At 41.2% G+C, this 15,405-nt stretch overlaps 1 protein-coding gene across 1 annotated transcript in view; it reads left to right on the plus strand.

Annotated features, from left to right (window-relative positions):
* The window catches only part of fgf11b (fibroblast growth factor 11b), a gene marked incomplete at both ends in the record, with an annotated part of 32,744 nt that extends 18,799 nt beyond the window's left edge, over nucleotides 1-13,945 (plus strand). Inside the window, 4 exons of the mRNA XM_079214278.1 lie at nucleotides 572-682; nucleotides 1,672-1,775; nucleotides 13,509-13,707; nucleotides 13,809-13,945. Of these exons, the coding sequence (XP_079070404.1) occupies nucleotides 572-682; nucleotides 1,672-1,775; nucleotides 13,509-13,707; nucleotides 13,809-13,945 (551 nt within the window). The remainder of the gene's footprint in view (nucleotides 1-571; nucleotides 683-1,671; nucleotides 1,776-13,508; nucleotides 13,708-13,808) is intronic.
* Nucleotides 13,946-15,405: the final 1,460 nt, after the last annotated feature.

Here is a 15,405-nt window from a genome sequence, read left to right on the forward strand (position 1 = left end):
TTTCTTGAATGCTTTTGTTATTCATATACTGGAAATGAAGGAGGATACTGGTATTACACAAACCCACACCGATAGTGTATGAGTTCACACGTCTTCTATGTAATGTTTCTCAACTAGATCAACACTGGTTGATGGTATGATACTGGCATAACGCCACGTGAGCGAGGCTGCACTCGGTAGCGTCCGCATGCTAACATGCTAATATGCTAACGTGCGCACAATGACAACGTTAACATGCTGGCAATGGTAATGTCATCAATTCTGAAGCTAGTATTGGGAACATTTGAATTCTGACTTGATTATGGCACAAAATAAAAAGCATTTATTAGGATTTACCTCTGGAGACTATGAATGTATAGAAAACATTTCAATGCAATCCATCCAATGATTCAAAGTTATATGTATTAAATATTACCATGTTCTAACTTCAGATATTGCACAAAGTAAAACTCCTGGTGAAATGTTTGACAAACACTTTCCTTTTCCAAGTAAACCAGTGAATGTGGTTTCTGCTCTTAACCTCTGGCGGTGGGAGTCTAATATTGTGTTGTTTACCTGTGCTCCCTTGCAGATCCACAGCTGAAAGGCATTGTTACTCGGCTATACAGCCAACATGGATACTACCTTCAGATGCAGCCCGACGGCACCATGGACAGCACGAGGGATGAAAGCAGCTCATTTTGTGAGTCAATTTGTCTTTGCTTGTGCCCGTGTTGCCTCATTACAAACAAATTAGTCACAGAGGTACTGGATAGAATGCGTGTTTTAACCGTGCCATATCTCATATATGGAACAGCTCACGACCCCATCGGGAGCTCAATCTAAAACTTTGGCAAAATTAATGCTGAACTTTCCACACTGAGCGAAACAGAACCGCAGCAGGTGTCACACTGTGGTTTAGGTCCCTGTGGCTGAAGAGTAAATGCACAAGTCAGGATTTTGTCAGCTCATGTCTAAATTTGTTCAAATTTTTGCTGTTATTTTAGCCTTTTAATGGGAAGGAACATCCCGTCAAACTGCCAAACTTTGGTAATTTAATGGGCCCTTGCTCATATGCAGAAAGGCTTGACATGTGCTCGTCCTTACAGGCCATCTATACTGAGTTTCAAATCACAGATAGCGATTGGATCTGAAACGTTGAAGTTTATAAATCACAAAAGCTGCTACCAGAGTGCCTCCAAGTGACATACTGCCACCATTGAGATGATGTGAATGTTCATCCTGACCTTTTGCAATCTAATTGTGGTTTTCAGATCAGAAACTATACAGTATTCTCTTACTAGTATGAGGTCTTTGTATTTGCCTATTTTGCCTTCCAGACACTTTTTCAGACTGTAATTTGAATAGGGCAGATTTGTAGAGAAGTTTAATCAACCCAGATACTGTATCTATCCTCTGCTCTAAGCTCCATTTGGTGAGGCAGCTAAAGCATGGTGAAGGTGACGTAGTGTTGTGCTTGCATAAACATAAACTCTGAGAAGTCACAGTTTTTGGCCTTAAGAGAGATATAGCGTCAGCAGTGAGAGTGTAACCATTCAGCCTCAGACAATGAAGACAGAAAAGCAAACTATGTCGTTATACAGCACTACAGTTTGATTTTCACAATCGTTTTCTTTTTTTTCTCTCTGTCTTTGTCGTTCCCTATCTCTTCCACTTTATTCTCCAATTCAGCACAGTTCAACTTAATTCCAGTGGGACTGCGGATTGTTGCAATACAGGGGGCAAAGACAGGATTATACCTCGCCATGAATAGTGAGGGATACCTCTATACCTCGGTAAGTATGCCTTTGTGGATTAAGATTGCCCTGGTTTTAGCTGGGTGGATGAACGGAGAGCCAGAAAATGGAGAATAGTCTGATGAATTGAAGTAAATGGGGGCTGCATTTAACAACAGCAAAACAATATCAAAACACCCACTTACAAACTCTCGCAGTATAATCCAAATCCCATTCATCCAGTTGTATGCTCAGTACTTCCCAAACACACTCATCTTTCGTAAAACTCACCGGCTCTCTAAAACACTTCGACCAGACTTGCACGAATGGTTAATGTGCCTGCACAAGTGAGAGACTGTTTGAATGGAATTATTTTAAATAGATAGGTAAAACAGAATTGAACTAGTTTAACATTAGATGTGACAGTATGTGATGCATGTATACGGTATGTGTGCTGTACACATACAGGAGTATGTTTAAGTGTGCGAAAAAGGTGAGAAACAGAATGCATGTTTCCATCCACCTGTTTTTGTGCACATTTTCAATTGGTGCAAAATAATAAGTAAAACAACCTGAGGGGAAACACTTAAAATTAAAAAGAAATCCTGAAATAAATATCAACATTTTTACGCCTGACTGAGGTGGAAAGGTTGGTGCATCCATAAAATAACTAATTGCAAAGAAGTGCAATTAAGAATTACAGAATAAATGAAGCTGTGCATAAAGCATGACCTCAACGTCCACAAAAGCTTCTGCTTCTTTTTTCAAAAGTTTGTTCAAGTTTGCAATACATTTGGATGGAAACCCGGTATAAAGACGCGTGGAGGGAAAGTCTTGGTGGTAAGCCTTTAGAGTATTGCATAAATATTCCAATTATTTTCGGAAAGACAGGGAAGGAGGAATGGAGAGTGGGTGTAAAACTACTGTTGGACAATCTGGGGTCTATTGAGTACACAAACTGACAGATTTAGTCCAGGGCAGTTTGGAAAGTGGCAAGAATGCAGGTTATGTCTATTTACTTTTGTTGTTTGGATCAGTACTTTTGCACCTGTTAAATCTTCCCGTGCCACTCACCCATGACAGAGTGTCAGTATAACAACTAGTTTTGTCGAATTCAGTCAATGATGCAAAGCACCTCTTAGTATCATTGCAAGTCTGTCTAACAAAGTGTCAGATATTCAAGTATTCAGTATCCGTCAATTAGACATCTGAGCTTCATACAGTATCAGTGGCAAATCGGTGTATTCAGCTAACTTACTATGAGAAAAGAGCTACAACCTGCAATCAAGAGATATGCTGCTATATTAGCAGAAGGCATTGTCTTCATTTTCAGGAGTAAGCTGCAAGCTGTAATTCTGGTGAAAACACGTGTGCACTCACTGGGCAGTGCTAATCCCAGCATGCTCTCTGGTCAGTGCTTTGGACAGCGCTAGAGACAGCTTTAAGGGACACAGTCTGATCAGCACCATGGACAGTGCTTGCAACATTGCTCTAAGTTTAGCAAGATGAAATGGCCCAAACAATTAAGATCATGTACAACCATTACATCGTTTAGCAAGGACGCGTTGAAGCCAATCTCGGCAGCTGGCGGAGCTGTTTACTCTGATCAGTACCCTGGACAGTGCTCATACCGCTGCTTACATCACCATGACAAACATTGTTCATAATGCAAAGCTGTTGCAGGAAACTTGTTATTTACTTGTCGCACATCCAGTTCTGTATAAGCTAACAGCACAATAGCAATTAAATAATACACATGTTGCTATAAATAACAGTGACCAGGCTCAGAAAACAGTCTATCTTTACACCTCAAAAAAGATTGTAATGCCAGACAGTCTTTGTGGCCAGAGTACCTCAAATATGTTGCATTGTGGGTAATATTATGAAAATGTCTGCCCGTGTTGACATTATTTTCTCACTCGATTGCTCCTCTTAAAACACTCACAGATAATACACACATGTATGCTATATACATACTTCACATGAATACAAGAGGATAATACAAGAGCATGTTATTGTTGCAGAGTATACTAGAGATAAATAAATAAAAATGTCAGTGCCCCTGTATAAATACGTTCTCTTTAGAGGTCATCTGTGTGTCAGTTCCAGCAGAGCCCCTGATTAAGCATGCATTAGACTTTGGTGCCCTGCCTCTGTGAGCAGAGGCGAGAAGGGATTTCCTCAGCATCAGTCAATAGCTGCATTGCATCCCACACTGACCTCTCGCAGAGAATTTCCTCTCTCTCAAACAGACACATACAGCTACATCGTCGGTTGAAATGCAGCACAGCAGAACAGCTGTCTGTTTGTGTAATATCACGCGTGTGTGATTTTATGACCGCATATTGTTCTCTATAGTGTATCTGATGTGCTAATTTGCTGCGTGCAGGAGGGAGTGCAGGTGGCACGATATGGCCCTTTATACACGTTCATGCTTTTACATTTAAAAGCGTGCGTGACACAGACGTGGAATGTTTTCATTTACAATAAATAAGTTCATCACTGTCACTCACGAGTTGACTGACAGTGATACTAGTCGCTTACTCGCAGCTATTTTCTTATGTTCTTGCATAGACTGCCACTTCTGTTGCTTAATGGTGGCAATTATGTTTCTTTCTCTGGAATAACTCACAGTTCTTCCTTGAATCCCTCTCACATATACCCTGCACACACACACACACACACACACACACACACACACACACACACACACACACACACACACACACACACACACACACACACACACACACAAAAACACACACACACACAGGTCAGGTTGTGGAGTCAGGCTCTATAGACCAAGTCCACTGCTGCCTTGTCTTACACATACATCTTCACCTCACTACCTGTAGGTGACAACCAGAAATGGCTGATCCTGATATAAAAATAGAGCTTTGCTCATTCGTGCCCCATTTTATAATCTATGTGTTCTGGAAAACTCCTCATAGACAGAGCGAGTAAGAGAGAAGAGAGAAAAGGGATTGTGTTGAAGGAGGCTGTCAAACTGAAGCAGTTTTTGTGCCAATCAAGATTTAGACATAAGCTTTGCATGTAATTGTAAATATTTGGTTCCTTCATGCAGGTGTTTGTGCACATTTTACATTTTGAACACAGTTGCTACAGTCCATCTAATTTTCTTGTGTGAGATTATTGTTGTTGTTATATGATCTCAGACAAATGCAATAACCTAAATGGAACTAAATTAAACACATGGTTAAATAATTTCTTGCAATCTGTAGCTGTTTAATATCAATTTTGATATTATTCAGATGTCAGATTGAACAAGAAATGCCAATAATTAGAGATCCAGACAAATTTTAAAGGATCAGTATCAGCAAACTTCTTACTGTAATTTTTTACAGTATTGTATTGTTCTTTTGCTTACCTCCTTTTCTTTAGTGTTGCAGTGCTGCTGTTATATCAAAGCAAAATTAAGTGTTTGATGTCAAAAACATATTTAGGCGCACCAGTGAGTTTAGAAAAATACACAGATTCACTTAATTTATACGAAAACGTTGAGGTAGTAGCTCCTCTCGCCGTTTTCTTTTGGTTAAAATGATCAACGTCGCTATGGCAGTAGGTCACATCAGCTGTTAAGAACTAACTGATGTTAATGATGTGAGTAACTTGATGGCGGGGCAAACTTTTATCCTGCCTGGTAAAAGCGCTCCTTGCAGCCGGTGTCACTGTTTGTGAAGGAAGACAGCCAACACCTCTGCACAATCAGAAATGGATACGTCTTCTCTGATCACGTCGTGTCAAATTCAGGAGTCACTTTCTCCCAGTTAAACTCACTTATATCAGATCAGCAATTTAAACTTATAATCATTTTGAACCATGAACCATCAGTGTATAGATCAAGTAGGTTGTTAAAAATAAGGACTGTCCGATGATTTGAGTTGGCTCCAGCTGTTATTTCAGTGAGTCAGATGCATATATAATCAACATATAAGTATCAGATCAGACTTTGATCAGTATCAAAGGCCAAAGCAACTTGATTGGGATCAAGAATAAATGAGAAAATGTGAATAAAAGCACGCTCTGTGCATTGGATGGCTTCTAAAAGGTTTCCGCAGCGGTCACACTGAGAATTTGGTCACAGAGATCTCTAAATTGACCGTCGTGGCCGTTTTGGATTGAACAAAGATTTCACCCCGGTTTTCTCACAGTCGTCCGCTCTCACCTGGGAGAGCACACAATCACACACTTCATACGGCCCTTTGATGCATTAAAGAGACACTTAAAGGACAACTGCATAATGAACACTATTGTTTGTGATCCGGATAGGCCTGTGATGTTGTGTGCGTGGGTGGTAGAGAGAGTGAGAAAGACAGGCAGATAGACACAAGGGAAGAGAGAGAGAGAGAGAGAAAGAGAGAGAGAGAGAGAGAGAGAGAGAGAGAGAGAGAGAGACCGACCTATTGATGAAAAGCTGGGCCCTATGTCCTTTCTCTTCTTTTCATGGGAGGATTACATTGAGATGCAGGACAACACCAGCAGAGAGATAGCATCGCTTTTATCACAGGACAGGAGAAAACGTGGAGAAAATGTGGAGAAAATGTGGAGAAAATGTGGAAAACATTAGAAAATGTTGCGGAGAGGATAATTGTCCAGAGCAAGAGAGAAAAAATGAAGTGGCAATGCAATGATAGGGGCATACATTTTGCCAGGCAGCAGTTTAGTGAAAGCAAAAACTACTGTTTCTGATTGTCTCATGATATAGACATTCCTCGTAAAGGCACTCTCTTTCCAGAACTTGAATGTAGTTCTTGTGTTTTGATAATGATACAAAATCTGCGACACATTTTTTGTGTTCTATCTTACCCAGACAATTCAAAGCAGGGTGATAAAGGCAGCCGCCGGTCACCTCTGTCACTGTGGGTCGAAGAGGGAAAGTCAGCCAAAATTCCTCTCTCGGCTACATTATATTGACAGGCGCCTTTTATCTGTCAGTCAATGCAGCAGAGGCACACGTCCCTGCACATTATTTTCCACTCTGCTCTCGCCAAGCGGGCCTCAATGGGCGATCATAACGCATTACAGGCAGACCATACATGTGTTTCGCTAGACAGTATTAACTGTCTCATCCTCTTTAAACCCCTCTTATTAAGCACGTCTATGCCCTATTGACTTATGTAACGTGGCATGGCAGAGTGTATCTACATCTGGTGTGACAAAAACATCAGCAACATACCCTGCTGGTGGTGTTCTGCATTGCAAATACTCTCTCTCTCACACACACACACACACACACACACACACACACATACAAATTATGTGCATGAGGATTGTTGTGAATGAGCTTTACATTTCACGTTGTCATGTGAGTGGGTTGCTGCAGAAGTGATGCTGTTCTATGGAAAAACTGTGGGATTACTGCAGCTGGGCAGCTTTCACAGCTTCCTGTAGATTACAGTGAGAGCTGATGGGACAGTCAATAGATGCAGGAAGCCTGTATGACACTGTGACCCCTGCTGTCTAAATAGGGGACTGCACATCAGAAATGCATATTTTGAATTCCAGAAGTAGGCATTAGTTCTGATTTTACACTTGTGTATGCGCGATGAAATGAGCGTAAACAAGATATTAAATATTATTCATGGTTCTCTATCTTTTTAGTCATAACTACCCTGTTCTTTTACTTAAATGTAGGGAAAGACGCAAATCGGATTGAAGGTAATCTGCCCTTTGAGTGTGTGTTATTAGTACTTCAATGTCCTTATTTGGTGGTGAGTGCAATCCCAGTGTTTGGTAGCATGGTGGGTTAAGCTTCCTGAAGCAGGTAGAATAGATGTAATCAGACACGAGGGATGAGGAAGGAGGTGGTGTGTGTGTGGGCGGGGGGGTCGGGGCGCTGCTCTGCATCATAAAAAGGTTCTTCCCATCTTGGGGATTCTCATCACGGATGCTACATATTACCTTTCTCGTCTGCTTTCCTTTAAATTAATTTAAAGACGCATTGGAAGGAAAGCTACCCAAGTCTCTCAATGAGTCGCGGGAGAAGCAAATGGTTTTGATTTCATTTCTAGTCTGAGCCATTAAAATGGAAATATTCCCCCATCACTCCTAAAAAGGTGTAGCCCTCAACACGTCCCCAACAATGATTCATTTGTGCAGGTAAATCTGTTGGTTTGAGTGATGTCTTCAGTCGGTAAACCCCCGGGTGGTCTCAGTAGTTCTGCTGAGCTCTGGAGGTTGCCTCAAGGTGAGCTCCAGACATGGGTAAAATTACAGCAACATATTTGTATCCGTTAGGGACAGGTATATTGGCCGTGTGGTATAGGTGTTTGTGAAAAAAACACTACAAAAAGGTCTGTCTTTGGACCTTCAGGACAATTTTTCTTCTTGTCTGCTTTCTCAGTGAGCATTTCTTTTCTCCAGACCTTTGGAGACTACTTGAATGAAATACAGAAGATGTGGGTTCTATCATTAGGCTAATTTAAGTTAATTTAATTTAGGTAATTATAGGATGACTTGGGAGAGGGGTTATCACTAGTGCCATCCCGGAGGTTGAGCTGAAGGGTATTTTCTTGGAGTGATGGGTTCTCTTTTCAGAGGGACATTCAGTGTCACATCATGATATGCTAAAGCACTCGTCAGCCCAGCTTTGGTCCTGAGGGAGATGCAAAGAAGCAGGTCGCTCTCTTCTTAATCTCCTCTATTACCCAGCAACCCCTCTGTCCTCTTCCAACTTCTGCTCTCTTTCCTGTCTCCCCTACCTTTCCCCTTCTGTCTCGCGCACTTCCCACCCCTCTTGCTCTCTGGCCTGATTAATAATGAATGAAGCAGATCATCTATCGATCCCATCCTCTTTGTGTTAGCACAGCAGAAGATATCAAACCTGTCAGAGGATCTTAAAATAGCTCTGCGATGTGGGAGAGTTGGTCGCGTTAAGGATAGGGGCTTGTCTTTGATGGTGGGAGCACAGCAGGAGTGGACGGAGAAAGGGCACAAAGTCCTGAATTGCCTTCTCAGCTAAAGGACGGCGCCTCTGTGTGAAGGAGAAAGGCGATGATCTGTGATAAGTGTGACACTGGAGGTCTCCTTTTACCTTCTCAATCTAGCTTTGGCTCTTAGTTAAAGCCCGTATATGCCAAGTTGTGATCCGTTGGCCCTTTTCTGTCATCCCGAGTCTCACAGAAATTCTCCACTCAGCCATTTCTGCCAGGCTGCGCTCACTTAATCAATCCAGCAGATTGGCTTTGCTCTCTGACAGGAGAAGGACCCTGTCAAGACCCTGATGGAGACTAAGAGAGATGTATATCTGTCTCTATTGGTTAATATCACTAGTCAACATTATGCAGGATTCAGTCGTCCTGATGTTAAGGACGGAGAGGGAGGGCATGTGCTGCTGGAACATGATCATTTACAACGACTGGCTCCACTGTTGGATTTGATCCAAGTTTTGCTAATTTGATTTTGTAATGTTCATTCAGATTCAGCCAGTCTCGGACAATTGACAGCACAAATGGATAATTATCTTTTTTGGAAATTAAAGGAGATTAATCTTACTATTGTTTCTTCATACCCGGAGTCTGAACGAGTCTAGTGGTTCTTAATCGTTTTGGTTTGTGACCCCTTAATATATAACAGTGTCTATTCATGACGCGTAATTGACATAGATGTCTATGAGTTGAAAGCAGTTCATTCTGATGAAGACCCTGTTTGTTAACCAAAATGGAAAACAAATCCTGTTTAATAATGTCAATTAGTGTTGAAACGATTGGTCAAATAGTCAACAACTAGAAGAACTTAATGGATTAAATTGGCTACATCAATTCTGTTTCTTCATGCTTCTGTCCTCTTCTTAATCTCAGATGATGTCATTTGAATAATTAGTTGAGCTATACTTGTTTGTCACAAAAGCGTAACGCCCCCACACTGTAACACGTTTCTATAGTTTTCACAGTAATATTACTGTATACTGGCCATATTCTTGCTGTAGATCTGCAATGCACCATGGTCAAAATTCATTCCCGGGTGAATCTTACTGTAAAAATGTTGCTGTGAATCAACATACAGTAATTTTGAGAGGGAATACACCATAATCTGTTTTAGCATTATTTTCAACACAGTTAGGTTTAGCTATCACGCAGACAGAGGGGGAAAGCGACATTGTTATACCTCCGTTATGTTACACAAAGATGACAGTAGATTATAACGCCGTGTGCCGATGAACACTTGCTTCTCTTGACACAATTTTGGAGCAAGAGCTACAACATTTCTGACCAGAGTCCACTTCAACTTCAGCAACAACAAGGTAACAAAGCTCATTATTATTCCTTCATATTTCCTTTTTGCCAGGCATTTTGCAAATGTACATTACTTACAGACAGCACAGTCTTCTCAAGTAAAGTCACTGTGTAATGCCATGTGATTTTAAGAGGGAAGTAGAGACACTTTCCTGCACTAGTAAGCTAACATTAGTGTTACTAACATTATCAAAATGTAGTATTTGCTCAGAAAATTGTTATATGAATCATTTGGCTTCATATAGTTGATACATGGCATGCGTTTAGTGTAACTTGTAAATGAATTGGAATCTTTTGTGTGACGCCGTGCATGTGTGTGTGTTGCAGTGGCGGGCCGTGGATTTGCCATCTACGCCTGCTGTCTGTTTAGTTTAACAGCTGATGGCAGACTGGGGGGAAAAAGTGTCCCGTGAGTTATTGTCACGGACCAACCCACTCAATACACGGCGCGTTCATACAGTCCACCATGTGTGGACAGCAGACACCCACTCCGCCACACGGCACCACCAAGAGCATGGAGGGAGGTGTGGGGAGCCGAGGCTCCCGTTCATCAATGCGCTTTCACGGAGCGCCATTCTGGGCTCGGGGAGAGCTCACGGGTCCGTGGTTAAGTTTTTTTTTAACACAGCAGAGCTTCTCGGTCGGACGCCTCCAACCTCGCCTCGGCGATGTTGTGCTTCCTGCCTAAAACACCTGACCAACCCAACCCCTTAAAACCGCACCATAGACACATCAACACAACGCCACCGCAGAGGAAAAAACACAAAAAGCAGGAAACTTAGCAGATGCTGTTCATTAAAGACAAAGTCCGTCCGCTCTCCTGAAAAAAAAGTTCAGCAAAGCAGTTTAGCGGTGCGCTTCAGGTCCAGGGTGTGTGTACTGACACACTGACCAATCACAGCGCACGTTAATGATTACGTGGGCCGTGTGGCAAAACAGATGCTAGCAGGCCTGTCACGTCATACGGCTCGGATGACAGGCATTTCGTACAGCCAATGAAATTGCCTAAAAAACGAATACAAACAAGAGGGGGTGGAGATAATCCCAATAATTCAATTTCATCAGAACATACAGTTGCTTACAGATCCTCTGTTTGGCATTGAATTAGCATGAAAATGCATTTATTTCTTTTCATTTATTTCTTTTTTTATTTTCTTTATTTCTGTGTCAGCAATACTGGTAGTAAATATAAATAGTACCTCTATTAGTTTGCAAGACTATAAGCCTTTATAAGGTATATAGTATATATATCATGCATATTTTCAGTCTCAAAATGGAAAAACGCCTAGACATTTCATTAGAAAAACATGTGTAAAAAATTAATTTTCGGTGATATTGTTATCTGCTTTTTACTTAGACTAGAAAAGGCTTCAGGCTTTGTGTCCCATTGTGTTTTCCATTGCATAAGTTCCATTTATAGTCATCTACAGGCATCTATTTGCAAAGAAATGTTCAGGCGGAAATACAACCCTATACTTTAGTGTGTTCAAACTTATATAACTCAGTGTCAGCAGCACGTGAAGTGATTCTGACTATTGAGGGGAAAAAGCTTCATATTGTTACCTTTCAAAAGAGACCAAGACCATGCATTTACTCCAAATAGTTCAAGTACAGCTTCCAATTTACTTTGGGTATACCTGGATAGGCGTTTTTCGTTAAATTTTACAGGAACGCTAAGAGCAGCGGCCTCGCAGCGCCATGCAGCAGACTGAAGGCAACAGAGGAACACAGGAGGTGTGCAATGAGAGAATATGCTAATAGGGAAGAATAATTATAATACATGTAGTGCAATTAAACTGTAAAATAGCTATAACTTTTAATTATAAAAAAAATGTATATATAAAAAATAAAAAATTTAAACTTTGTGATTTTGTTTAGGCCAGCAGAGAAGGCTTAGCAGGCCCTGACGGCCCGCCACTGCTGTGTGTGTGTGTGTGTGTATGTGTGTGTGTGTGTGTGTGTGTGTGTGTGTGTGTGTGTGTGTGTGTGTGTGTGTGTGTGTGTGTGTGTGTGTTGGTAAGCTAGTTAGCTAAGGCTAGAAGTTTTGACTCTTTTCTCTCTTGCTAGCTACCGTGCGACACCACGTGGCACGAGTAACGTTACCGAGCACCACTGAAGGTGACTCCTGGCCAGGAAGAAGACTCCAGTTCAGGAAGAGAGTCCAGTTCATGGAGAAGACAAACGCCAAAGGAAGAGGATTCCAGTTCAATATAGTAACAATAAAGTCAGTCATGGACATTGTATTGTTTGAAATTGTACTTTTTTCAGTTCAAATTGTTTTTATACATTTCCCCCTTGACCTGAATATTGTATTGCTTCCAGTGCTTGAATTTTACTGTTTACTGTGAAATTATTATGTTTAAATTGTCATAGTAACTTGAAGAAAGAGGAACATTTACAATGTTGCATGTTCAAGAATACCATAAAAAAAATGTTTTTTTTGCAAACTAAATGTAAAATTTGTATTTAAAATGTTGAAATATTAAAATAAATGACTTTTGTTGAAAAAAACTGCATCTTCCTTTTACAGTATGCAATTATTTTACTGTTATTCATTTACAGTAAAATGAGGATTTAAACAGTATATTTAAATAGTAGTCTAGGATATTCTGTACAGCAAATAACTACTGCAATAACAATGACGGTACTGGGATTATTACTGTAAAAATTACTACAAACAGGTACTGTGATTTTACAGTAAGCAGACTGTGAACTATACTACAGCTACTTGCTAATTGCTGCCAGCAAGTTACTGTAAATTCTACAGTTATCTTGTTTCAGTGCACCCTTCAGTTCCAACTCCGGTAAACACTGCTTGCTCCTGTAGCCGCTGGCCCGACCATCTCCATGTTGAGAGCAATGCGGAGGCAATACTCTGACTTCCGTACTGAGCGCCTTTAAACGTAAACTTAACATATTACACTATGAACAGTCAATCCATGTGGATACGCATACTGCAGAAAAACTGATTAAAAAAATACTATTTTTGGGGAGGATTTCGTTCATGAACACCAACCTACAAAAATAAACTGAACCCATTCCCTGGGATCTTAGTGATTATACATTATACTTCTAAACTTGGGATGTCTCTGACGTAGTATTTTTATGTGCAGTATGTAATATGTGTGTATAGACTGACTTAATTTTAGTGTAGGTGTCAGTGTTTCTGTGCTTTTGATCTTCTCTGCTCTTGTCCTCTGGGAATGTGTTATGTTTAGCAGAGATGTTAGTGCTATTTCTACATGTATAACGCATCCTTGTCTTGCTGTTCCCAGATGGCCAGGATGTTCATGCTTTCAAAGAAATAAGAAGTCCAGATATAATTATGTCCCCTCAGGTCACTCAACAGTCACCTAGTTAATGTATTTCACTTCTTACATACATGTTGTTGTTGTTTTTTCAAGTGAGTGCTCACATGCATTGGAGTTCATGTTCAAAGGCTCGAGAAAATATGTTTTACAGTTCACATTCTTTTTCTTCTGTCATTATTTGCTAATATGAATGCACCTCTCACCCCCTTTTCCATATTTCATTTCAGGAGCACTTCACTCCGGAGTGTAAGTTCAAGGAGAGTGTGTTTGAGAACTACTACGTTACATACTCCTCCATGCTCTATCGCCAGACCCAGTCTGGCCGCTCCTGGTATATCGGTATCAACCGTGATGGCCAGGTCATGAAGGGCAACCGGGTAAAGAAGACCAAAGGAGCAGCACACTTCCTGCCGAAAGTTATAGAGGGTTTGTGTCCTTTGTGTCACTTTAGAACAATTTAACCCAGTTTTTTACTTATTAATCACCTCCTTTTTTATTAACCAACAGCTTATATCTTTGTCTCACAGTTGCGATGTATAAGGAGCCGTCGCTACACGAGCTTGCTGCCGAACCGGTGAGTCCTCCTCGGAAGACAGTGAAGACATCAGATTCGCCGTCTCTGAAGAACGGACGGAAAGAAGCTCCCAAGGCTGAAGCGTCATAGCACAGGAGACTGAGGGTGGGACAAAGGGCAGCAGTGACACTGGGAATACAGTCGCCCATTATGCACTGAGGGTGGCTGAGGGAATGGCACCTCGCTGGCCACCACATTCCAGAAGTGCACTACGAGATGCTGAGAGATAATGGGGTCAGAGGTCAATCAGCAACCAAGAAGGCCCGAGAGAGGAGTCCCCCCCTCACCCGTGAGCCAGGAGTACGACCACCTCCCGCCTCCTCAATGTTTGTCTCTTTCTCTGTCCCTCTGTGACTTCCTAATGCACAGTCTCCCTCATTTCTCTGTCAAGCTTCTTTGTCCCACCGACAATTTCATCTTCTCTCACAACGGTCTGCTCGATTGTACTGTATATTCACCACTCACGCATTTCCAGCGCTGACTCGGCATCATAATCCTCACCCCTGGGCCCCCTCTTGAGCCCTAAAGTTGGTGACAGTGTGGCTCCGCCAGCTTTCCACCCACCATCTGCCATACAGCTAAGCTAATCACAGAGGTCAACTAAAGCTCAATGTGAGATGAAACGGCTCACAGAGGAAAGATATCTGCAGGGATCCTGGGTCAGGTCAGGTCAGCTGAGCAAAATGAGGGTATGAGAAAGCTATAGATATATTTACAGAGTTTATGACATTGAATTTATAAGAGAAACTATAATTATTTCTTTTTTCTTTTTTGTTTGTTTGAATATATTAGAACACACAAATTCACATTCCTGACAGCCCGGATGGAAATGAACATGGATATGGAATCCCTGTCCATAAAAGATGATTAAGATAATAACGATGCTCAAAACCTAAGATCAAAACAATAGCATGGTGGTGATGATAATGACAAAATCAGGATTTCAGAAGACATGTATGATGGAAATTGTATGGACCTCACAAGAGAGGTACTGCTTGCATAAGTGTCATATAAAACTAAAATATGATTTATATAAAATACTATTCTCCCTGGGAAGATGAGCCATAAAATAGAGCATATAGTTATATAGTTTTTCCTCCAGACTCTTAAACACCTGAGCAATATTGTATCAAGAAGCCAGAAGATTAATCTCAGTGTGTGTGTGTGTGTGTGTGTGTGTGTGTGTGTGTGTGTGTGTGTGTGTGTGTGAATGAGTGAGAGTGTAAGCGTCACCCTCCTTCCAGCCTCTCTTCTTGACCAGGTGACTGCTTATTATTGCTTTATAATAATAATAATATAAAAATGGCATTTAACAACAGGGTCATGTTTTAAATCCATAGTGGATCTGAACTTGGCCACCTGAAAAAAAGGAGCCGTAGTGTATACTTCACTCTGCATCTGCTGTCAGCATAAATCCAGGTTTGAAGCCAAACATCAAAGCCAGAGGAGCCTCTGAGCTGGAGCACTTGTTATTCTGAGGATGTCTGGCAGCTTATCCACTCACTAGCTTTATCAAATCCCCTTGGAAGAATCACCCCTCAACAATGTAG

The sequence above is a fragment of the Taurulus bubalis genome, assembly GCF_910589615.1.
Source record: "Taurulus bubalis genome assembly, chromosome: 2".
Lineage (NCBI taxonomy): Eukaryota > Metazoa > Chordata > Actinopteri > Perciformes > Cottidae > Taurulus > Taurulus bubalis.